General features: G+C 33.3%; 1 protein-coding gene across 2 annotated transcripts in view; it reads right to left on the bottom strand.

Annotated features, from left to right (window-relative positions):
* Positions 1–26,424, bottom strand: part of LOC129221958 (coiled-coil domain-containing protein 93-like) — a 56,228-nt gene that overhangs the window by 13,778 nt on the left and 16,026 nt on the right. Inside the window, exons 3-15 of one of the 2 annotated variants that reach the window (XM_054856355.1) lie at positions 25,658–25,752; positions 23,141–23,252; positions 21,868–21,966; positions 21,677–21,733; positions 19,735–19,832; positions 12,781–12,814; positions 10,902–10,955; positions 10,707–10,757; positions 8,329–8,415; positions 6,836–6,955; positions 5,824–5,886; positions 5,672–5,745; positions 4,407–4,563 (exon numbers count right to left, since the gene is read on the bottom strand). In XM_054856355.1, the coding sequence (XP_054712330.1) occupies positions 4,407–4,563; positions 5,672–5,745; positions 5,824–5,886; positions 6,836–6,955; positions 8,329–8,415; positions 10,707–10,757; positions 10,902–10,955; positions 12,781–12,814; positions 19,735–19,832; positions 21,677–21,733; positions 21,868–21,966; positions 23,141–23,252; positions 25,658–25,752 (1,101 nt within the window). The remainder of the gene's footprint in view (positions 1–4,406; positions 4,564–5,671; positions 5,746–5,823; positions 5,887–6,835; positions 6,956–8,328; positions 8,416–10,706; positions 10,758–10,901; positions 10,956–12,780; positions 12,815–19,734; positions 19,833–21,676; positions 21,734–21,867; positions 21,967–23,140; positions 23,253–25,657; positions 25,753–26,424) is intronic. The other variant, XM_054856356.1, reaches the window with a different exon arrangement.

The raw sequence follows: 26,424 nt of genomic DNA, 5'->3' as shown, positions 1-26,424 counted from the left end.
TGATTGTTGCATTACAATGCACTTGAAATCTTTCTTATTTATTGAAGTTAAAAAAAAAATCTGTATGAAAGTGCTAACATCATGAAGGAAATAAACAAAAATAACCATGATGCTACCAAATATCAGAATATTGTAGTTGTTACACTACTTATAAAATGCCACCTTTACAGGACCATCACTATAGGGGGTGTGTCACCCTCTCAGTGATTTCATCCAGTTGGCAAAATCAGTTTGAGTCATCATTTTCAAATTTTCAAAGCATTCATTAATTAAAAATTAAAAACAAAAAGTCTTTTTTAATTTTTTGATACAAAAAATTAAAAAAGACTTTAATTTTTTGTAAAAAGTCTTTTTTACAAAAAGACTTTTTACAAAACTTGTAAAAAAAGTAAAGTAGTTTGCTACTCCTCCGAACTCTCCCCACACCCCTAACACTATCGAAAATTGCTTAAAACTGTGTTTTTGAGCTTTAATTTCGAAAAATTGCCTTCATATTAAAAATTAATGGTCTTACAATCGTGTTTTTGAAACTTGATACTCAGAAAATATTCAGACAAGGGCCCCAGAACTGCCTTTTTCTAATATCTTTAAAAAATTAGGTTTTTTAAACTACACTTATAAAAAACTTAATAGTCCCTGAACATAAAATATTGCTTTGGTTTTTAGGACCATAATTTTGAAAACTTTTCCAGGAAAGAGCTCCATAATCTTTTTAAGGTAAAATGTTCAAAGTTTGTCTGCAATTACATTTTTGAAACTTCAATTTCTAAAATTTGGAGGGGGAGGAGGAGTTGATTTAAATCTATTTTTAAAACAAGTCGATCGGGGGCAATCCCTGAGCTCCATTCCTTTCCATAACGTCACTAAATATGGCCTGGAATTGTGTTTTTTAGGCTTCAATTTCTAGATTTTTCCGCTCAGACCACTGTACCTTTTTTCCACCTGAACCCCCTTTCCTCCCTTCCTTACCAGTTCAAAAAAAATTTTTTCTAATGTTTTTCCCCCACCCCCCTTACACACACTCCCCAAAAACTTTTTTCTTGTTGTGCCACTGCTGTCGCAAAAGGTTTGAAGTCAGTCAACAAAATCAGTTTCAACCCCCCCCCCCCCAAATGAATGCACCTGGCGACAGCCCTGCACCTTTATACTATAAAGTTCATCTAATTATGGGCTCATATATCAGAAAGATCTACAACTTTTTTATTGCAATTTACATGAACAAAACATTCTATAGAATTGCACTATGGGCAAAAGCTCATCTAAGATTAAAGTTTGGCAATTTCAAGACAACAGTATGTAGTGTGAAACAAAAAATCTGTGCTGTGTGAGCAAATAGTAGGGAAAAACTCTATTGGTGAGGGTGAATGGGACAAATAGACTTCTTGAGTTCTTTTTTATTGCAGTTCATTATCGTAGTGACCCCCCCCCCCTCTCTCATCCATTTTAGACCTTTTTATATGTTGCTGAATATGTAATGAAATTATTTTAAGCATTAGAAAAACAATATGATCAATTCGAATAAATTTAAAAAAAAGGGAGAAAAATATCTTATTCAATGCCACTCTCCCCTACATTTGAATAGTTGAAAAATGGTACCTTATGGTCACAGAACTTAAAGCTGCAATCTATAATAGTGGACAGGTCAGATCCTGACACACAGCCATTCTTCTCATAATGAATTGCGACATATTTCTGGGTCTAAACTTGCAGTCTTTAGCTTGAGGAATTTTACTAAGCAAAAGTTTTAATGATGTGGTGGTAAAGTGGTTAATATTTCGAATTGTTAGAAAACAAACCACCAACTTTAAACAAAAAAAAAAAAAAATGAGGAAAAATTTAGGCCGATCGTATTTTAAGTGTTTCCGCAAAACTCCAGGACGTCTCAATGTTTGGTGCCTATGTGGAACACAAAGAGAAAAAGTTTGACTTACCCCAATGTTGTGGAGACAAAATAAGCACAATTTTTTCGCGTCACATGTGAAAATTTATTCCGATGATCATCATTTACACGACAAATACCAAGATCCTAGGGAGCTCCCGCGGAGTAATCAAAACTTCGCAGAACAAGGAATGAAATATAAAAGATTAAAATGTAGAAAAATTAAGGTAGGTTAAGTTCTTAGTCCAGTCTATTGCAGGGAATTAGGTTGTCACAGCAGAGGGATGTGCATTGCACATGGAGAGACTAAAAAAAGGCGTGGCTTGTTGTTGCAGCAAAAGAATTCCTCGTAGTGACATCAGCGAGGGAGATGATGTAAAACCACATGGAGCTGGCTACTATACCACGGCGATGACTGAGAAAGCTCCATTACTGACGGAGAAAATGGCGCAGCGGGAGTCAGAACTAAATTCATGTCGACCACACAAACCGCTTCTACTATCATTTTCTCACCATAAACAGGGACATCACTCACCTCTTTGATCTTATGCAAGGGTCACATGTGAAAAAATATGATTTTCATCTGTGCAGGATCGGAGCTACTTCCACGTGGACGCGAACATTTTTCAATTTTTTTTTCAGAAACTCTTGGTTAAATACTGCATCAATTTTGGAACTAAGCCGTCATTTGTTGAAAGACACAGGGCTCCATGGCTCCTGTGTAATTACTTCACAATTTACATCGTTTTTCAGGCAGATGCATCCAGATTTTTCATCTCCATCGTCGCCATTTCGTATGACCCTTCACAGGTCAAGCGTCCGCGCTCCTCACCTCACAACGCTACGTCACATATCACGGCTAGCACACGACTAATCAAAAATTTTTGAGACATCCCCGCTAAAAACCCACGCGGTCGTGTGAAAAGCAGATATCCATACGCGGCGTCACTTAGCGCAGCAAATGGGAATGCGGGAAAATGACATCACTGATCAAGACCACGCCTACGGCCAATGAGCGAAAAAGGCGGGAGACAACGCATCGCAGGAAGAAGGGAAAACATGGCCGCCAAAAACTATGAAAAGACGCCATTAACTAGAAAATCCAAACACATGAAATAAAAATGCGAATCTATGAAAATATATGTGATTACTATATCACAAATGAAGTTAACTAATTCCTGATCAATGACTCTATTGTGAGCAATACACACAATCCCCCGATACCTGTTTGATGTAATAGTAGTGCTAAACAAAATATTTTTTTCAGAAGGATACTGTCATCTTCAGTGGCGGGTACAAGGGGAGGGTCATAGGGGTCATGATCCTCCCCCCCCAAACTGTCACGGGTAGTATTCGTCCAAGTTGTGTTCAAATACTTTATGAATAAAATTTAAACAATTTCAGTTGTATTTTTAATTTATTAGTTATTTTTGAGTGTAAATATTTGAAGTACTACTTCTTTTCATTGTTTATGCTGCCGTGTGCAAGTAAACGGCAGTATCTGCAGAAATGAGTTTTCCAGAAAATTGAAAAAACACGTTTTGGATTCAACACTAACAATAGGAAATTGGTGGAATTAGACGTCTTTTTCACACTTTTTTTCCAGTGGAAAACAAATAAGCAAGCTTGTACAATAAAGATAATGTACAATAAATGACAAAAATGCAAAAAAAATGAAAAATGCAAAATTTGCAGTTACTGCCCTTTACCTGCACACAGCAATATGAAGTTCGTAACGTTTACACCTAATAAGGTGCCTTATTCCTGGCCGATTTGAAGCTATTTACTGACACCCAAGCAGTTTCAGAAATTTTTTGTACCTAAAACCGTAGGTTCTATAAAGGCGAGAGGGTCCCTCTTCAGCACGATCCTCCCACAAATGGTAGTCTGTATCTGCCCCTGGTCATTTTCATGTCATACATTGCAGACAAAGAACTAATACTTATAGACAACGTTGTGGCCATCTCAAACAAAAGGACTCATATGTTTGATGAGCACACATTATAAGACCAAAAATAAATCATGATTATCTGAACTTTTTTTAGATATGTATTTTGATTTATTCTAATCATATACAGTGAAATCTGTGTAAGTTGACCACTTGCGGTGCACTACTTTAGTGGTCAACTTACAAAGGTTGATTTATATGATAAGGGCTGATTCCGTGCTTGAAAAAGCGGTCAACTTACAAGGGTGATCAACTTTACAGGTTTTACTGTATAAGGATCATTACAAGGGCACCCATATATGGGGGCAAGGGGGAAAACTTAGAAACTAGAACTTCCTTGCTTTTAGTATTTTTTCTTTGCAAAAATGAAAAAAAAACATTTCTTCTCCAGCCAGTAATGAATAAGTTATTCAAATTGTCAATTTTTAATGACTCTAATCTGTCCTGAAATCTGTTTCCATAGGGAAAATATTCTGCTACACCATGTTTAAAATATCTGAGCCCCCCCCCCTTGCAATTTTGTATACAGGCGCCCTTGGATCATTACAGTATATAACAGTTGCTAATGAATCAACTTACAGTATCTTCAGAAGAACTATCATTAGATGAAGCTTTGAGTTCTTGAAGTTGTGCTTTTAACCTTGCTAACTCCTCTTTACAATGTGCACGAAAATCTTGCTCTTGTTTTTTGAGTGTTTCATTAGTTGCAACAAGAGACCGTAATGACTCTAAAATGCTATAAATAAGAAAAGGAAATAATTATATTTTTTCTTTGTAAAATTTCTCATTAATCCTCATATAAATAATAGCCGATGATAGAGTAGCCCATGAGTTTAAACAATGAAACTCGCGCCACGGCATAATAATTTGACAATGTTTAACATGCAGGGAAAAGTTTTTATTGTGACAAGGCTGAACTCGATCCGGTAACTTAACTGTTTTACTAGTAAGACTGTGTCATTTCAAGGGAATGAAGAAACAAAAAAATGGTCAACAATATGAACGCTACCTACTGGAGTTTAGGGTTAATCCACTGGTGTTAGGGTAAACTTTCAACTATCAAAATATCATCAAACAGGCAATTGCTTCGTTCAAATGTAGAAGCAATTTTTACCCGTCATACCATAACGGGTGACTTTCTAGTAAACTAATAAATGTAAAGGTTAGCCTAACAACCGGCTGTTTTACTTTAATCATAACTTTGTCATTTTATTAATTTTCTGCATCAGTATTATTGATCATGCAAATATCAAAACTTAACTATACCCAAATGATTAATTTTAAAAGTAAAACTAAAACTATAATGCTACACTATGTGTTGGAATTAATACTAGAAAATTGTGCTTGCTCCAAATGGTGGGTGAAATATTGAAAACTTGTCAACTCACAAAGGAACAGTTTTCAAAGGGAGGCTCTTTGAGGCAAGAACAAATATTAAATTATAAAAGAGTATATATCTAAATGAATAGCATATAAATATTTGATCAGTGGTCAGAAGTAGTGCTCTATAAGTAGTAAAACTATTGCAGTCGCTACATTTTTTCTCAGTTTGTAGTGTAGCACAATGCTCTAAGCAAAGAAAATCCAGAAGATAAATTTGATGAGGTCAGTCCAGGGTCCATTCCCTGGGGATCATTGCCCTAAACTACCCAAGAGAATGGCTCCACATTTATAATGATCAATCTAATGGAGAGTACTACTGGGATTGGTCTGTCTTGAGAGGAATTCCTTGAGGAATCTTATCTTATGGGCTCAAAGGTGATAAATCGTGACACCCTATTCCCTTTTTGTCATGCCACCATTCTACATAATTTTCAAGAAAAAATTGCAAAATAACAAAATACCTTTTATTATCATCATTTTCAACTTCTTCTAATGCTTCCATTTCTTTCATGACTTCCTTAAACATACTTCGTAACTAAAAAGAAAGAAAATGATAGAGTTGGAAACATCTAACATATGGTTGAAATCTGACCACAAAATATAAAAAGCTTACTTTGCGTAACTTGGCCTGGGATTCTTGGTAACTACTTTTGAATTTTGAATTTATAGCTTCCAACTGAAAGAAATTAAATCAAAATCAATAAAACTGAAGAAAAAAATATAAGTTAAAAAAAAGTTTTTTTTTGATGTATCATTGATTTGAAATTTAACAACGTTTTTGGAAAACATTAATCTGCGAATCTTAAATTTCACAGTTCCAAAAAGCAATTGATTTATGCTAATTGCAGCTGGTAATGACACAATATTAGTCAGTTTTGTTTAAACAAATAATGAAAAGATCATAAAACATGGAAAATATAAGCCTGGTAAGAAAGTAACACAAAAGTAATACAATAAAGAACAGAGAAAACATTTGAAAGTTTCATTATAATAAGGATCTTTTTAAAGATCAGTTACAGCGATCACAAATTTTGGGAAGAGTTCATTTTTCCCACATTTGAGAAGACATATTTCATTTTCCTAAAGGTTGAGCTGCTTTTTTGTGCATAAGAATAAACATTTTGTTAAATTGAATTAAAACATTTCCACATAAAAACTTTTATAACTGTATTTTTTAGGATATTATAGTTAAGCTTTTATCCAAATGGCTGTTTCAGATATATTAGATAGAAACAATAACTGTTTTCAAAAAAAGCAATTACTACCATGAAGAGTGGAGGAAAGAAATAAATGGTACCATTTTGTAAAAACTTGAAATTTGTTGACTTTTCAATGTTAAAAGCTTTTTTTTTAATGCTTAAAATCACTCACATTCAGTTCTTCCACTTCAAAAATTTTACATTTTTACATCATCTTAATGTTTTTTTGAAGCCATAAGTCAAGCATACCATTGGTATACTGCTGTAATTGAGCAGTAACATTTTAGCATCTGCTTTTGTCACAGCATAATTTTCTGTGAGAGCTTAACAAAAAAAAAAAAAAAAAAAGCACACCATAAATGATTAACATTATTAAAAATGATTCACAAATTTGAATTTCTAAAATAAAATCCAAATAATACATACCTCAGTCACTTTATTTTCTTTTTCCTTAATTTGTCGAGCAAGAGAAGCAACAGTTCGTTTGTGGAACTGGATGCCACCAAGACCTCTTACAGCTTGTTCTTCATTTGCAAGTGCAGCTTGCTAATGCAAAGAGAAAAAAACCTAAAAGTTATTTTAAAAAATAATGCAATAAAATATGGAGAAACGATTAATTGCTCAGATTACATATATGCTTTCGCTTTGAAAAAATACAATTGAAATCAAATCATTTTACAAATTTTGAAATATTTTTTAGTGATAATGAGGATTAAGATTTAAATAAAATCCTGAAAAGTATGCTGAATGACAACACAGCTTTTTAGCGAAATATATGATTGACATCCAAAGAACATACTTTTTAAATGCCATCCAGATAGTTGTTTTATTTTCCTTTTCTCCTCAAATCAGGGGCGGATACAGACAACTATTTTGAGGGGGAGGGGATCATGCTGAAGAATGCCCCTCCCCTTGATGGAACTTACATTTTTGGCGTGAAAAATTTCTGAAACTGCTTAGGTTTCAATAAAAAACACCAAATTGGCCAGGAATAAGTTTACAAATTAATTTCACAAGCAATGAAAAGAAGTAATATTTCAAATATTTACTTTCAAAAATAATAAATGAATTGAAAGACTTCTGATATTGCTTCCATTTTGTTCATAAAGTGTTTGAACAAATATGGACAGATACTATTGTCGATAGTTGGGGGGGGGGGGGGGGGGGGTCATGACCCTCCCCTTGTATCCGCCACTACCTCAAACACAAAACTTAGCTCCTTTTAAAGTAATTATTTCAAACCTTTCACATAAAAAGTTTGCAAAGTATACAGATCGCATGCGCTAACTGTATGAAAATTAGTCTTTATGCATACTGCAATCTGTATGCATATAGTAGATGAAAAAATGAGACTTGAACACAAAACAAAACTAGTCAGGGGTCATACTCTCCTCTGTCATTGCACTCATATAATCATTTTCCTAAAGTACAGAGAATTTAATGGCAATATGCGTTAGATTAGATTACTTATGTAACCAAAATTTTCTTCAGTATCTGTTTTGCAATCACTTTAATAGTCGAGTCTAATTCAGTTTTTGTAATATTTTTGTAATTTCACTGCAAAATCCGATTAGAGTTTCTTTATTAGCTAAACCATACCTCAACTACTTCATAAACTCAACCATTAACTCAGCTAATATTTGGAAAATTTAAAGGTGCTAGTAGCAGTCTGTAAGTTGAACAATTTAAGAATTTTAACTGTTTTGTATGCAAATATGTGTCTTATATGTCTTGGCTTTCTTTCAGTTATCCTTTATATTGGTTTGCTTATATTGGTGCTTCAGGGCAACAGTAGGATTTGAGCGAATGTCTTACTGTTGCTAGATGTCTTTCTATTATTCTGTGGTGACGATATGTATCAGACAAAAATGAATATATTAAACAAGATATACATACATAAACTTAATTTATACACTTACTTTTCCTGCAAATTCAGAAGCTACTTGCTGTATTTCACCAGATTGTAAACCTACAATTGAGCTCACTTGACTTGCTGTAAGTTTACTCTATTTTCAATTAAAAAAATAAAACACATTAAATATAATAGCAATCACTTTAACAGTGAAACAATGAAAAGTTTTTAATTATTCAAAAAAAAAAAAAGTTTAAAATTCAGTCAAAAAAAAAAAGTCAAAAAAGAAAAATAAATAAATAAATAAAATAAACAAGGCATAAAAGTTCAAAAAAAAAAAAAAAAAAAAAAAAAAAAACAATATCAATTAGCTAGCAATTTCTCATAAAGTATTTTTCCGGACATCTAAGGGTCAGAGTGGTGATAACTTGAATTAATATCTAACCAAAAAAAGTTCTCCCATAACCATTGCCATAAATTCAAAGAAAGTTAAACAAAAAATTCTTATAAAACTAAACAAGCATACTTTTCCCTGTACTAAAATCAATTCTTTAGTATTAGCTAAATCGCTCATTGAATTGCCACAGGCTGCAGGTTATTTCAAATATACCTTTTCAATGCATAAAACATTTTTTTTTGTAAACAAAATATGTCTCTGTTACATAAAAATAAAACTATTATAAATTTTTTTTTTAACTGTCAGACATTAATTTTCAGTAAATTTCAACTATCAATGTTTTATTTTATTTTACTTTTATTTTTAAATCAGGAATTAAATTTTTGCATCTTTTTACAGAATTTGAGCACTCAAACATAGGAGACACGAATTAGTTAAGAGAACTTCAACATTTTTTTTCAAATGTAAAACTTTGAACCTTAACAAGAAATTTAAATCCATAATGAGTGATTTTAACAATATTCTATTATGCAGTATTCTCTTTTTAATGGGATCAATTTGAGACACAATGATTTTGATAACAATAAAAGAAGCAAATTTACATAAACCCAATAATTTAAGCCACACATACTGAAGTTTAAAATACAATTAAACAAATAAATCTTTCAGTTATATGTTATATCTTTCCATCAAAACACAAAGATTGTACTTTTTTCAAAATCAACACTGAGTCTCTTTTTTTTTTCAGAAACTCATTTATAAATTGCTCATAATCAATGTTTTTTAAAGTCATTGAAGGGGGATTTGTACCCCACATTTCAACAGCTTCAATGCACTCTTCATTTAAATTTCCTTTTGGATTTTTCTCAACCACAAGATGTTTTTCAGCTGACTCATCAGTTTCACCCTCCATCTGTTTTCTTATAACAATATGATAAACTTTTACTTGTTTTAGTGTGGATGGTATATGGATATTTTATCCATCTGAGAATCAAACCCTTGAAATATTACAACTGAGGAATTTTTTTTCTTTTGTAGTTTCTTGGATGTATAAATCCCTTATCAGTCCTGTACTCATACTCCTCAGAAATCTGGACATTGACACCAAACAATCAAAGTGCCCTTGGTGTCTTTGAACGCCGCATTTTAAGGGCCATCTTTGGAGGAAAAGAGGTTGATGGTATTTGGCACAGGTGCTCTAATTTAGAGCTGTATCATGCTTTTAAAGAATCTGATGTGGTCAAATTCATAAAAATTCAAAGATTCAAATGGGCTGGTCATGTTACAAGATTAAATAAAGACCGATCAATAAACAAATTTGATTGGCTAAATCCACAGGAGTTAGTACAAGGGGTCGACCTAACCTGAGATGAGTTGATTGCCTTGATAAGGATTATTCTACCATAAAAGTGAAGAATTGGCAAGCCATGGCCAAAAAGAGAGAGATCCAGAAAAAAATTGCTGAGAAGGCCAGGGCCCACCCAGGGCTGTCGTGCCACTGAGGAAGGAAGATTCTCGGATACTTTTTTACTAAAATCTTGGGTTAGGGGAAGCATTTTCTGATTGTTTCAAACACAATCTCTGACTTCAGAACTGATAACATGAAATGATATAACAATCGAAATAAATTAAGAACATAGAGGACGAGTGATTTTGATAATAAGCGATTGGTGGCATTAACCGCAATCACATCAAGCAGTCTATGCAACACACCCAGTCTACTGCAACACAATAATTTCCAATATATATTCAAACATTACATTAACAAACAATATTTTTACACAAAATATCTATTGAAGGCTAGTAAGAAGGGATGTCAGTTTTGTACAACAAATCAAACCAGCTCTTTATTTGTAGCATGGACATTATGCTAGAATGTTTCAAAAATGTATCATTCTCATGCAAAACACAAAAATTTTGACAAAAAACAAGGTTCAATGTTAGAAAGAACTTATTTAATAGAACAAAAAAAAAAAAATGAAGAAAAGGTTAATCAATTCTTAAAAAGTAGGCAAGTACATTAAAAAAGAAAAAAAAAATTTACAAACCTCATTTTCATTCGTAAGAGACATGCCTTTCATCAAGCTTTGGATTCGGGTCTAAAAATGTCATGCAAAATAAAAATCACAATGCAAAACGATCAAGCATTTTCAAGAGAAAGACATTTAGACAACTTATAAGTAAAAAAAAAAAAAACATGCTAAGCATGCAAGAAAATTCTAAGCAATGAAAGAAAATGTTACCTCTTCCTCTTTTTCTTTTTGAATGATTTGATTTTCACCTGTTTGATCTTCATCCTGACAGGTAAAAAGGACAATTTTAATCAAAATACTATGATGTTTCATTAAATGGTAATGAAATTTTAAGAAATGTTAAAGGTGCTAAGATTAGAAAAAAATTAAATGAGTAGAAAAACGGGCTTCAATATGAAATATTTTAAATAAGAGCTTTTACAAGATTCTAAACCATGTAGAAATAAACCAAACTAAATGCAAAAGCAGAATTTAAAGAAAATACATTTGACAGCTCAAAAATAAATTGATCGAAGGAAGCTGTGAATGACATAAATTGAAAGACACTGATTAAAAAAATGTAAATATAGAAAAATGAAAAAACTTGGTTCAAAATATTGTGACTTCTTTGTTATTTTCAATGCTTGTCTATTTATTCTTATAACTCAGGATAAAAAAAAAAGGTAACAAACAATCGTACAATGTATCAACATATGACAAGCAAATTTACATGATGGATAAGTAGGTCAATTTATTTTTAGCAATACAGTACCAAAACATTTTCAAATCTTTTTATAGGTAAAAATTAAAAAATAATAACAGTGACTGAATCTGCACAAAGAGCATAAATGCAGACCTTTAACAATTTTTGAGAACTTCATTTTAATGTCTCTAGAAAAAAAAATAACAAAAAATGGATAGTGATCTAATGATCAAGCATAGAGAAAAAATGACTGGCAATATACCTGGAGCTATCTGAAAATTAACTCCAGGTACATTGCCAGTATTTTAGAGGGACCTATGTTCAAAACTTTTGAAAAATCCTGCACATGCTCAAAACCAGGACAGAACATGGATATAGTGAAAAGTATCCTAAGAAGACTGTCTTTTCCCTCCCTCTTTCAAAATTGGAGCCCCCCCCCCCCGCTCCATTATTGATATTACACAATTCAATAATGAAAAAATTTTTCTCAGCACTCTCCTGAAAAAGAAATTCTAAAAAGTTGCTGGAGGTTCTTTAGCACTAATAATAGATTTTACATTGCATCTTAAAATTATTAAATGATATTTTTTGATAGTTGCCATTTTGAATAACTAAAAACATGGTGGCCACTTTTAAAGACTCATAAGACTAAACATTCTTTTTTTTTTTGAAAAGAGGGGGGGGGGTATTTACTGCATACTAGTGCTTTTTTTTAAATAAGAAAACACCATACAATTCCACTTAATATTTAAATAACCTAATTAAATAATTAACCTTTAATTTTTAAAAATAAATATAAAAAAGAAAAATATATGAATCAGGCAGGTTTTACTGCATTCTAGAGGGAAATATTTGCCCTAAAATAAAATGTAATAAACGAGTTTCAAAAATAACTGGAGCTGAACAATTTTCATACTCATATATAAAAGATTTCATTTTTGAAATCACAATTTTTGAAAAGTGTTGCTTTTGTGCTGAATTGATACTGATTTTAAAAAAAATTTAGTCTCATTGCATATATGTATATATATATATTTTAAAGGAGCTCTAATTTTTTAGCAGTCAACTAAAGAAGATTTACAAACCCAAAGTTAGAGTTTGCAAATCCCCTAAATTAGTGTACCTCACTTTTCATATAGTAAAGGATTTGAATGAAAACAACTTTTCTCAGTCACACAATATAAAATTAGACCAGATTGTGTTAGTATTTGTTTCTTTGGTGTTTATTTGAAAGATTTAAGTAAAATCATGAAAACATTCCAAATTTCGATTTAAGGACTTAAATAGTTTGAATTTCAACTTTCCCCCCTTCAAACTGCTGGAAACCAAGTGGTATAGAACTAGGAGAATACATCTACCGCAAAATTTTAGAAATTAAGTCAAAATATAGATAATAATGCTTCTTACTTTACTTTCAGCTACTTTAGCACTTCCAAGCTTCCTTAAAAATATAACAAAGAATTACAACAAATACCAATAAACTAATACGATTTGATACCTGAAATAATTTAATTGAAAGTTTTAATCAAAATTATTTACAGATTGAAGAACTTAATAAAGTTTACTATCACAGTAATCATAATAATTCAAAGTTCATCAAGCAGATCACATATGAGGCAGTGAGAAGCAGAGGGATGCAAGTGGACATTTTCAAGTTTTGAGTAAAACGCATTTAAATATAACATCCTAGGTAGGCTTTCATTGATTTTTTTTCTAAATCATGCTGTATAGCAGCACCTACCAGGGCTACTAGTACTATCTCTTGTGTTGGCATAAATTAAAGTTAAGTTTAAAATCCAGAAGTTAAGATATTTAAACTAAGCCAACATTAACTGGCCGTGTAATGTCAAGTTGGAGACAAGCAAAAAACATGTTTCAGAAAAATACATTTATTAAATATGACTAGAATAACATCCCCATAAAATACACCCCCAAAATATCATAACAAAAGTGGTTCCAGAATATAAAGAAAAAATGTCACCAAGATGTCGATGCAGTCACTTGCCACTCCGAAGGATCAGGTAGAAAACGCACAAAAGGTCCGCCGAATCACACTTCAGGAATGTCCGGACTGAACAGGCAACATTACACAATACGTAGATCGCTAAACATCACAGGTAGACCCGTGGAACTCACATCCCCGACATTTTAATTGGCCGGACACAACACAACAGGTTCTTCACCTGGACTCACTAATTCCAGGACTTGGAAGATTAAACTTCACATACCACAAAAACCCCCGCTAGCATCGCGGGGAAAAACCCCCCACACGTGAGCCGGACTAGGCTTCACTATCAGAACCAACCACTGGGGATCGTTGAAAGAAGAAAAACGAGAGAGAAGAGCAAGTGATCGCTGCCACTCACCACAATATATATGTTTTATCAACCAATGAGATTCCATGCCTCGATGACGTCACCACACTAACTTCTACTTCGACCATCACTCATTTGCATATTCCACTACCGCGAATATTCGTACTCCTCTCCATAGCACGTGCGGTCAACAAGTGGAATTAATTCGAGTCGATCAGGTGACAACTCAACTTTTCTGAATCGACACATCGAGACATGCAATCTCCGATGGTTTCAGTAAACAGTCGCCATTAATTATGGCGTGGGGGAATCGTCGATTGAAGTGTTAGCACCAACTAGTTGACAGGTTCTACTTTTACCAGACTGGGCTTAAAGTAGGTACACTTAACTTTAAATTATTTTCTTTAAATTATCGGCTGTGGACCGAGAATAAAAACTAAATAAAATAAAATAATATTTTATGCTAACAAATTCCCCCCTTCTCGGTTACACAGCACGATACACTTCAAAACGACATGAAAACTGACATATTTCAAACAACAAAAAAAAAAATTTTTAAACACTTTTGAGAAACATTGAAAAATTTACACATTTGAATATTAAACTTTTACATTTTCATAATTACCAAAAATGAGTTTGCACATTTTTTTCAATGTACCCCGAGTCAGAGGCTTGGTAAACGTATCCGCAGGATTTTCTGCGCTTTTCACATATTTTAATTCAAATGTATTTTCCTCTACTAAGTTTCTCAAAAAATGATATCTGACATCAATATGCTTTGTTCTGGAATTTTCTATAGGGGAATTTGAAAATTCTATTGCAGCTATATTGTCACAATTAATTACAGACCCGTTAAATTTATATCCAGCTATTTCAAAATGTGATGTTTCTTCTAAAATTCTTTTTAACCACACCACCTCTTTTGCTGCTTCTGTCAAAGATATATACTCAGCTTCCATGGTGGACAATGAAACACACTTTTGTTTAAATGTTCGCCAGATAATAGGTACTTTGTCAATGTAAATAATAATTCCCCCCATCGAAATCCTATCGTCCCTATTTGCAGCATAGTCTGAGTCAGAAAAACCATTGATTTTAATTTCATTTATTGCAGATAGACTTAATTTATAATAATTTGTATATTTTAAATAACCTAAAAGTCTTAATAAACACTGCCAATGTCTTTTACCCGGATTTGCTTGAAATTGAGATAATAAATTAACTGTATATGCAATATCCGGTCTAGTTTTCCCTGCTATATAGGACAAACATCCCAATAAATTGCGATAAGGTACTTTCTCCATTTCTTTTATTTCTTGGTCCGTTTTTGGACAATCACCTAAAGACAAAATTGTACCTTTCGCTATTGGGAGGGTCGAGTATGGGTATTGATACTTTTCAAAATTTTCACAAACTGTCTTAATATAAGAATTTTGGTGTATAAAAATTCCCCCATTTATTTCTTCAAATTCTACCCCCAATAATTTTTTAGTTCTCCCTAATTCTTTAATATCGTAATGTTTTGATAAATCCTGAATTGTTTCCTGAATTATGATTTCATTTTTTCCAAAAATTATTATATCATCTACATACATCAATAAAAACACATTTCTGTTTCTTGTATAGACACAGTTACTACATTTAAATTTCAAAAAATTTAGACCTTGGAGAACCCTATCAATTTCCAGGTACCAATTTCTCCCCGATTGATGGAGACCATATAGCGATTTCTTTAGACGGCATACCCAGTCTTCTTTTCCCGGGATTACAAAACCCTGTGGTTGTCGCATATAGATTTCTTCATGCAAATCAGCATAAAGATATGCTTTTTTTACGTCTAATTGAAAATGGCTCCAACCCAGGAATATCACCAGAATTGAGAAAAACATTCTTATCAGGTAGAAATTGATAACTGGGGAGAAAACCTGAGAATACGATTCACCTGCCACCTGCCTGTTTCCCATCGCAACCAATCTGCTTTTAAATCTGGCAATTTCCCCTTTAGCATTCCTCTTCAAGTCATAGACCCACTTATTACCAAGTACTGGTTTACCAACTGGCTGGGGAACTAACTGCCACACTCCCCTTTCTTGAATCACTTTCATTTCTTCTGACATGGCTTCTTGCCAATGTTTTACTTCTGGGGTTTTCAAGCATTGATTATAGTTTTGTAGAATTAGCACTTCTGACAAATTTGCCTCTGGCTCGGGTTCCATTTGTTCCTTAGGAGAATTAAAAATATCAAACAAAGGATTATAAGGTACATTTTTACTTTTGAAATCAAATAGTTCAGGATTGTAAACAATGTTATTCTTCTTACAATATTTTTCTACATCATTGGGTGACCTTAACCTGGTTTTATTTCCCTTTTCATAGTAATAGATATCAGTACGGTCCCCTTTCTTTCTTTTTACTGCATCCCTCACCCATTCAATTTCCTCACAAGGGGTGGGAGCCTTTCTTTCATCTATCTCTTTATCTAAGAGAACTTCACTAATAGGTTTAATAAAAGAATAATCATCATCATTGTCTACATTCCCATTCAAGTTTGATTTCCCCCAAATTAAATTTTCCCTGAAGACCACATTAATAGTTTCAAAAATTTTCTTTAGCTCTGGGTCCCAAATTCTGTACCCTTTTGCTTGGGTTGCGTAGCCCACCATTATGCCTTTCTTACTTCTCGAGTCAAATTTCTTTAGGTTTTGTTTTGCATGCCTCTGTAGGCAATACATCCAAACCTCCGGAAATGCCTTACTGAAGGCCTGTTTCCCCAGAACAGCTCAAATGGGGTTTTCCCCCTTTCTTTTAGGACTGTTCTATTCCTAACATAATTAAAGCATAAGGCGGCTTCCGCCCAAAATTCTTCCCTTAGTCCAGAGTCTTTCAGCATTGCCCTAACCCCATTCATTAATGTCAAATTGTATCTTTCTACTACCCCGTTCTGTTCGGGAGTATAAGGGTTGGTTCTTTCTATGCTGATGCCTTCTTTAATTAAGTGGGTCTCAAAACTAGAATTTGTGAATTCCCTCCCATTATCAGACCTTATGGCCAAAATTTTCTTGTTGAGGGCTCTCTCTACATGCCTCTGGTATCTAAGGAAATATCCAAAAGCTTCATCTTTTGACTTTAGAAAGTAAATAGTGGACTTCCTTGAGAAATCATCAATTATGGAAAAAATATATCTTTTCCCCCCTAGTGACTCCACCGGAAATGGCCCTGCTAGATCCATGAAAAGAAGCTCAAGTTGTCTTTTAGACCTTATCCCTGGAGTGGGCTTAAATGAACACCTTCTTTTCTTTGCAATAATACAAGGCTCACAATCTGGCCGGTTTCTACTTTTTATATTAAGTCCTTTGACACAGTTCTTCTTTTCAGTTTCCAAGATACTGTCATAATTAATATGGCAAAACCGTTCATGCCACAACTCCAGGTCTAATCCTTTGACCTCGGTTACATTTACATTTGGTGGTGAGTCACTACTTTGATTACTTAAAAATGAAGTGGGTTTTACAAAATACAATTTATCAATTAAAAATGCAGAAAAAAGTTTGATACCATCATTATTAAAAATACATATTTTACCAGGATACCACCTTAATGAAAAACCAAGACTGTCTATCCTGGATCCGGAAAGCAAATTTCGTCTAAGTGTTGGAGCATAATAGACCTCATTCAATGTGATGGTTACTAGCTTACCATCTGTTTTAATTTCGAAAACAATTTTCCCTACCCCCTCGACTTGACTATTTACATTGCCCACAGCTACTTCCATTTTTGTATTTTTAACAGGCCTCAATTCACAAAACAAGTCCCTATCTTTACAGAAATGTGCCGTGGCACCTGTATCCAGTAAAAATACTGGTATTTCCTCCTTCAAATTTGTGTTGTTGGCCTGCACTCCTGATATTTTACTGATGGTGCAAAACATTCCAGCCTTAGGGGGATTACTTTGTTTGACAAAATTACGATTACCTTTATTTTGATTAGTTGGTTTTCTGCTCCAACACCGAGCCGAAATATGCCCCTTTTTCCCACATGTGAAGCAAACTCTCGTTTCAAATTTATTTACATTTTCAACTTTCCGCCCAGTCTGGTGTTTATTCTGAACTGAAAAAGCATTAACACTTGAACTACTATTTCCAAAATTTTCATTTCCTAAAAATTTTAATCTCCCCTCTTCTGCTAAAAGTTCATCCAAAACATTTGAAAAGTTAAATTTACTTTCATCCCATCTATAAATATTTTGTACTATTCCCCTAAAATTTTGATCTAAACTACGTATTAGTTGAAATCCCTTTAATTTCTCATCCATTTTATAGCCATTCTCCTCCAACTGTCGGAGCAAACACTTCAATCGAGCCGCGAACATTCCAATAGTTTCTTTTTCATTAATTCTGCTAGAAAAAAACTCCTCCCACAATCCGGCAACACGGGCTAAAGACGGAGGTTCAAAATTCAATTTCAATGACGTCCATACAGCATATGGATCGTCTAAATCATCTATTAGTTGTTTTAACTCATCCTCTATGTTGAGGTAAATAATCGCCACTGCTTGGCCCCTCCGTTTCTTTATTTCTGCCGAAATACCTTCTTCTAATTTTGTTTGGGTTAATTCCCATAAATCTCTTTCTATCAGTACCATTTTCATATTTTTCGACCATGTTGCCCAATTGCAGGAGTTAAGTTTCTTAATGTTTCGATAGTCCCTTTCCATTATTCTGAAAACTTTTGCAAATTTGTCTCCAACCAAAATGACATTCGACCGAGCTCTGCTACCACTTTGTTGGCATAAATTAAAGTTAAGTTTAAAATCCAGAAGTTAAGATATTTAAACTAAGCCAACATTAACTGGCCGTGTAATGTCAAGTTGGAGACAAGCAAAAAACATGTTTCAGAAAAATACATTTATTAAATATGACTAGAATAACATCCCCATAAAATACACCCCCAAAATATCATAACAAAAGTGGTTCCAGAATATAAAGAAAAAATGTCACCAAGATGTCGATGCAGTCACTTGCCACTCCGAAGGATCAGGTAGAAAACGCACAAAAGGTCCGCCGAATCACACTTCAGGAATGTCCGGACTGAACAGGCAACATTACACAATACGTAGATCGCTAAACATCACAGGTAGACCCGTGGAACTCACATCCCCGACATTTTAATTGGCCGGACACAACACAACAGGTTCTTCACCTGGACTCACTAATTCCAGGACTTGGAAGATTAAACTTCACATACCACAAAAACCCCCGCTAGCATCGCGGGGAAAAACCCCCCACACGTGAGCCGGACTAGGCTTCACTATCAGAACCAACCACTGGGGATCGTTGAAAGAAGAAAAACGAGAGAGAAGAGCAAGTGATCGCTGCCACTCACCACAATATATATGTTTTATCAACCAATGAGATTCCATGCCTCGATGACGTCACCACACTAACTTCTACTTCGACCATCACTCATTTGCATATTCCACTACCGCGAATATTCGTACTCCTCTCCATAGCACGTGCGGTCAACAAGTGGAATTAATTCGAGTCGATCAGGTGACAACTCAACTTTTCTGAATCGACACATCGAGACATGCAATCTCCGATGGTTTCAGTAAACAGTCGCCATTAATTATGGCGTGGGGGAATCGTCGATTGAAGTGTTAGCACCAACTAGTTGACAGGTTCTACTTTTACCAGACTGGGCTTAAAGTAGGTACACTTAACTTTAAATTATTTTCTTTAAATTATCGGCTGTGGACCGAGAATAAAAACTAAATAAAATAAAATAATATTTTATGCTAACATCTTGTCCTAAGACAGAGGAGAGGTTCACCTACCATGCGTACTGGGTATTTTCAAATTTTTAATTTTGCCACTTGCATCCCTTTGCTTCTCACAGCCACATATAAAATTCTTAAATGTATTTTTCATGTATTAGCAAGCAAAAGAATAAATGCTAAACTACATACATTCACCAATAAAAAATAAACTATTTGATGAAATTAAAATTTATCTGATATTTCATAGATACAGGATACCAGTTTATTTACTTTCCATATTCCAATAATGTTGTTTGCACTCTGACTTCTTCACCTTTCAATTTGTGAGCAGCATGATGACGAAAAAGTCTTTGCGGTCTGTAAACATCCTGTTAAGAAGGAAGTTTAATGAGCGTTTTATATCGGTGAGACACGTACTATGCACCTTAAAACATATTAGAGAATTTGACTTTTCACAAGTAGAGCTATATACTATTTCCAGTACTTAAGTTAAATGCAATGACAAGAATTATCTGATTTTGCAGCATGACTTTATGCCATGCTATGTGCTTAAAATGTATATTTCAGAGCTTGTAGAGGCTTTGAAAAGAAATCAGGACACAATATGACCTCAGAGCCAGACTGACTTAAGTCCAAAAATTGCAATTTTCCATTTATTAGTGCATTGTATGTAGAATCCTATGCTGCATCAAACCATGTGAAGGTAAGTCTTTTAAAAAACTCCTTTTGATCTTGAGACCTCAACACGAAATGGCAATATTCGGCGAAGCACATTATCATGTTCCTTCCAAACTTCAAAGATAATCTCATTTCAAAAAAAAAAAAAAGGTATATCTTTGGCACAACTGCATAGGAAAAGAATCCCATAAAATAAGTATTTTCTTAAAAATCAGAAATATCGGAACAAAATAAAGAAAATCAGGACAAAATATTTTTTATCAGGAATATCAAGACAACTACTAAGTCTGGTATCTTCTCCAAAAAAGGTAGCCACTGACTCCATTTTATTCCAAAGTTTTATGACGAATATGGTCTAAATTATTTCAAGCCTGCGATAGTTCAGAATAAAAAACCATTCACAATATGTAAACTATTTAATTGGTTTTTGAAGAAATTAAAAAAATGCAAACTTTGATTTTTTCATAATCAAGCCAAACGAAATTGAGGTGCTTAAAATTTGTAGAAACACCAATGTTGTTACGTAATTGATATGAAGAATTAAACTGCAACTGTTTGCACTTGGCAATTATCTCTATTTGAGTCATTTCATTATTTCTATCAGTAATGCATGATGAAATACTGAAAAAAACTTTGTTTAGACAATGTTTTACGGTTTGCAAGCAGTGCCTGAACATCAAAAGTGTTAGTACTTTGTAGTACGTAATCTCTTATTTTTAGAAGCACTTAAACCAGGATATATTTCTGCAAATATACACAATTACTCTTATTTGGAAGATTGATCTTAAATGTGCTACTTTTGAAGTAAAAAACTAAAATAATCTGTACCACACTCTAGAGAAAAGGGCAAACTGCCATGAACAATGGTTATTAGAGAATTGTTCTTCAGTAAATATTTTTCACAGCATAAATAAATTCTGTCACTTCAAAAGCCGAGAAATACTCATTCTTTTTTTTTTCAAATAAGAGTTTATCCAAAAAAAATCAACGTGTAAGTGGAATATCTGGAACAATTAAAAGCCTTATTTACGATTTTCCTTTCAAAAATAACTTTGGGTATCATTTAGGGGTTATTAATTTTAACGACCTTTTATACTTGCTATCAGAGTGCTTATATTTACTCATCCTAGAGTACTGCATGTTTCTCACACATTTCAGATTTGTTTCGCATCACCTTTACAAGGTAACAATTTTATTTACAGCAGCTGGCTTTAATTTTATGAATGACATTTACTTCAAATACTATTGAAGAAATAAACTAAAGTCCAATTTCATACTTATAAAGTAAATTTTATAAAATTTACATATTGAAAAAGTAAATTTTACAAATAAAAATTTCAAATTAGTTATAAGTACAGTATAAACCTGATTTAATGGTAGTCAAAGGACTGGAAAAACTTATCCTTAAATCAAGGATATGGTTAAATTAAGGAACATAGGCATTCAATGCAGTCAAACTGGGATCATTAAATTCAGGAAATTCTTAAACCGGGTATTGTTAAAGTGAAGTTATACTTATGTTGAAAAACCTTACTTTTATGTCTTGGTAGGATTCTAACATTTTCTCTTTAGTTTCTTTGAAAATCACATCCTGCAAAAATAAGGCAGTCATTATTGTGCAGCTGATTTTCTATTACCAATACTAACATTTCTCTAGGTGCATACAAATAAATAAATAAGTAAGACTAGAGGGTAGGAATAATAACAACAGCAAAATATAATTACCTCAGGCATTTCATAACTTTTTTGAAACTGAGAAATGGAAAAAGCTCTTATATAATCACCCATTTCTTCCCTAGTTTCAATAGCTCTTTTAACAAGCCACTTGAAAAAAGAAAAATAAATTCAAAAATTATATATATTTATCATAGACTAATAATAAGAGTAGATCGAGCTTTCCCAGACTTCCTGATGAAAAAATTGGTTTATGGATACATCATGTGACTAGTGGAAGGCTTGGCGAAAACTTTGGCAGCATGGTTGCTAGATGGCAACATTATCTACAGTTTGGCACTCAACATGTATTTTAAGACGTAATTTGTTTTCATTATAATTTTTTCCAGGTGCAGAGATTGAACTGATTTTTTTTTAGTTATGCATTATTTTGACATTAGTAATTAGCTTTTGATCACAGTTTTCAGTAACTTTTATTTAATTTGGAACTGCTACGTCAGCGTTGGCATGAACGTAATGGCGCAAACGTTTTGCATTAACGCAAAAATGTACTAATCGGTATCTTAAATTGAAATTGCAGGTAAAAATCTTACCGTTTGCCGATTCTTTTTGGGCGCTTGCATCTTTAATTGCTTAGAGAGTTATTGAAATTGACTAAAGAAAATGCACAATGCTATCTAAACGAAAAACTCACTATATTAACAAAATATTTACAACTTAGAATAACAAATTTACAAATCGGACTCCATAAAAGATCATTCTTCTGTGTTCCATAAATTCTATTTATTTTATTTCTCACGGGCGTTGATCGTCTGCTACGATCAACGCCCGCTGTTGCTAGGATATCCACCAGTCACATGGTTTGGTTTATGAGAAGCAAAAGAGTTGCAATAGCTCGGTCTATTCTTATTATTAGTCTATGATATTTAAGTACATATCAGTTACAAATGATACACAGCTCATTAAAGAACATCCAGATTTGAAAACAATTAAAAATACTGTGAAATTATTCTAACTTAACGCTTAATTCTACTAAAATTGCAGAATTCAATTGTCTATTGCATATAATTATGACAAATTTTTTTTAATCATTTTAATCTAGCTGAAAAATATGTATAATTGCACCACAATAATATTTAAGCCTAGGCAAAAGTTTGGAATTTATATGTAAGCAATAAACTTTGAAGTATACCAATATACCAGTGAATTGGGAAACGAAAAACAAATATGCAATAAAAGAAGTCAAGAAGAATAATACCTTATGTATAATTTTGTATAATTTAAAAAAAAAAAAGAGAATTTCTCTTGAAATCAAACTTGTTACCTGAATGACAGGGAAAATATGGATAAAATCTAATCCCTGAATTTGGTGAGGTTCTATTCGATGTGGACACTTCATTCTGGGAAGAACTGCTACTATCTTTTCAGTCAGTGAGCTAGGCATAGGAAAAACAATTCACTTTTTAAAATATTATAAACAAGTAAATAAAAGAGCTTATGGAGAAAAAGAGTTACTTTTTGAATGCTCGAAAATGATACATAAAACCATTGGTAAAATGTTGGAACTACTTTTTTAAAATAAATGTTGGAGAACATTCAAACTTTATACGAAAAGACTTGAGACAGGTTTTATCTCTGAAGATATTATCAAATATATAACAGAAATAAATATTTAATCAACTACAATATAATCTCGAATTAACGATTGTCAAGGAACAGGAAAAAGTTATCGTTAAATCAAAGAAATCGTTAAATAGAGGAGCATCAACATTGAGATAAATGATTCAATGCAGTCAAATTTGGACCAATGAAATGTATCCTCAAATTGAGGAAATCGTTAAACCGGGTATTGTTTATACCAGCGGTTCCCAACTGGGGGTTCGTAAGAGTTTTTCAGGAGGTTCGAGAAAAAAATATTGTAATGACGGAGTTTCAACATGCCTGTTTCTGATGAAGTCTCATGTTCAAGCGGTTTTCAGCAAATTTTGCTCTTTTTTTACTTTCTTTTACAAAAAAGTATTGTATTCGCGAAAAAATTTTCACTCAAAAATCGAACTTAATTTCCATTTTGCTCACCCCCGAATGAATGTTGAGTTTTTTTTCGACTCAACCACACGTGGATAAGTGCCTAAGAACGTATAGACACGCGAAATATCCATTTTGGTGATTCCCGAGTTAGTTACAACGAGTTTTCTCGTGACGTGTGTATGTACGTATGTGCGTATGTATGTTGCATAACTCAAGAACGGTATGTCCTAGAAAGTTAAAATTGGTTACATAGACTCCTAGTGCGGTCTAGTTGCGCACCTCCCCTTTTAGTTGCATTTGGATGTTTCTAAGGGGGTCTTTTGCCCCTTTTTGGGAGGAAATCATTGTTAATTTCGATGTAAACTACAGTGGTGTTACAATTTGGGGGACACTTGGTGACAGGGCCGGATTTAGGGGAGAGCAGGCAGGGCTACTGCCCCGGGGCTTCTAGAACAAAGGGGCCCCTACAATAAAAAAATTTACAAAATATCCTAACTTTCACGGGTCGAAAATATCGGATATATACATATATATCAAAATATTCGGATATATATCAAAGTATCGGATATTTTCGAAAATATGATGATCTTTTCGAACCTTGATTAGGGGCCTCCAATCCTTTGTTGCCCCGGGGCCTCCATGCTTCCAAATCTGGCCCTGCTTGGCGATATATCGCCAGTCTTTTGGTCGCCAAGTTTTGTCGCAACTTGCCTTTTTTTTTAAAATCTGGTTTCAATTTGGTCACTGTTGGCGATATTTAGAGAATGAAGAATATTTAGAGTGAATCACATTAAAAATGCCAATAATGGGAAAATGACATTAATTTGGAGTAAAAGGAAGTCATGTGAGGCACACATCAGCTCGTTTATATATTTGTTTCTGGCAATCCGATACTCTTGTCAATAAAAATTTGCGTACTTCCTGATATATTTCACATTAAAATAATTTAGTCTGTTATCACAAAGCACTGGTTTTAGCACTTCCATAGAAATTGATAGCCATGAAGCCATGCTGAAAAAGCTTCTACTTATGAATACAATGTCTTCAGATGAAATAATTTGAAAGTGTTCTTTTCCTCAGAAGCTTTTTATCGGAAAGGTTGATTAAACTTGATGAAAACATTGCATAGAGCATATGCAAGCATCTAAAATATTTTGGTGTTTAGTTTCTTTACCATTAATTTGAGCCAGAAAAAGAGCTATTGCTCTGCTCTTGTGTTGAGTCAAAAATGCATAAAAGTGAGATCACGCTGTTGTTTGTCGCTATAATTTTCACATTACATATTCTACAATTTACTTCGAGCTTTATTGGAGCGGGGGGGGGGGGGGGGGGGGGGGCAAAAGGGAAACAATAGTTAGCAATCCAAAAATACCACAGGAAGTATAGAAAATTAATTACTACAAAAAGTTTTTATGAGTGAAAGACGTTTATGCAGTGAAAAAAAAAATCAGCAGAATTTAAGCATGCAACTTTATTTGCCCAAATTTTATTGTCTATGTGTGTGTGTGTGTGTGTGTGTGTTCGCGCATTTTTTTTCTTTTTCCTTCTTACTTACTACCTAGTACTCAAGAAGTTAGCTCCTTCTTATTTATTACCTAGTACCCAAGGGGTTAGCCACCTTCTTTCAGAGTTTGGAAGGGGTTCGCATAGGGAAAAGGTTGGGAACTGCTGGTTTATATGAAGTTATATTGTAGTTTCAAAAAATCAATTTAGTATCTATAGATGTACTGTTAATTCTTTCCTCCACAAGTTTATACTTGATAAAAATCTATTTTCATATTAATAACCTTCATTCAAAAAAGAAATACTCAACATTTTTTGTCCTATTGTTAGATTTTCTTGGAAAAGAAGATCAACATCAATGTCGAAATTGCAAACTTCAATGCACCAAGTCATTCCACCAATAACCTTAAAAATATTTAAAATGTATGTAGAGCAATACAAAAAAAAAAAAAAAAAAAAAAAAAAAAAAAACTAATGGCAGCTGAAATTACAAAATATTATCAGAAATCAATTTATAGTGTTAGTAAAAATAACACTTTGGTTCATACTTTTCAAAAAAAAAAAAGAATCAAAAGTATGCTTAAAAACCAAACTAAATATTAATTTTGCCTATGAAGGCCTACTACTATAAATAGTGACCCCTGTCTATGCTCTAACAAATTCCTCAAATGTCCCCCCTCCCCTTTATTGCAATATTCATCAGTGAGCAACTCTGCAGACAATGTGAGAAACAAAGTTCATGAAATTTGTGAATAATATTGTGACCCGAGAGACAGGCTCTTTTTTCTGCATTAAGAATGATCTATCAGGGAAAGGACTTTTAACGGAATTTCATTATTTTTAGAAATTTACACGCATTGGCTTAAATTCTTAATAGGTTTAGCAAAACAGTGAAGAATCTATACTCGACTGCAAGCTTACTTGACAATGGAGAAATACTCAAGAGGCCAAGTGAAGGAAATAGTTGAAAGCGTCCTGTCCGATATTCTGGTGAAATTATGCTCTTTACTTTAGATATCGGATTAGTTAGTTAAACCCACGCTTGCATAACTTTTTTTTGTCATAATTTCTATCAAT

The sequence above is a fragment of the Uloborus diversus genome, chromosome 5 (genome assembly GCF_026930045.1).
Source record: "Uloborus diversus isolate 005 chromosome 5, Udiv.v.3.1, whole genome shotgun sequence".
NCBI lineage: Eukaryota > Metazoa > Arthropoda > Arachnida > Araneae > Uloboridae > Uloborus > Uloborus diversus.
The sequence above is the reverse complement of the archived record's forward strand: the minus strand, read 5'-3'. Positions and strand labels throughout refer to the sequence as shown.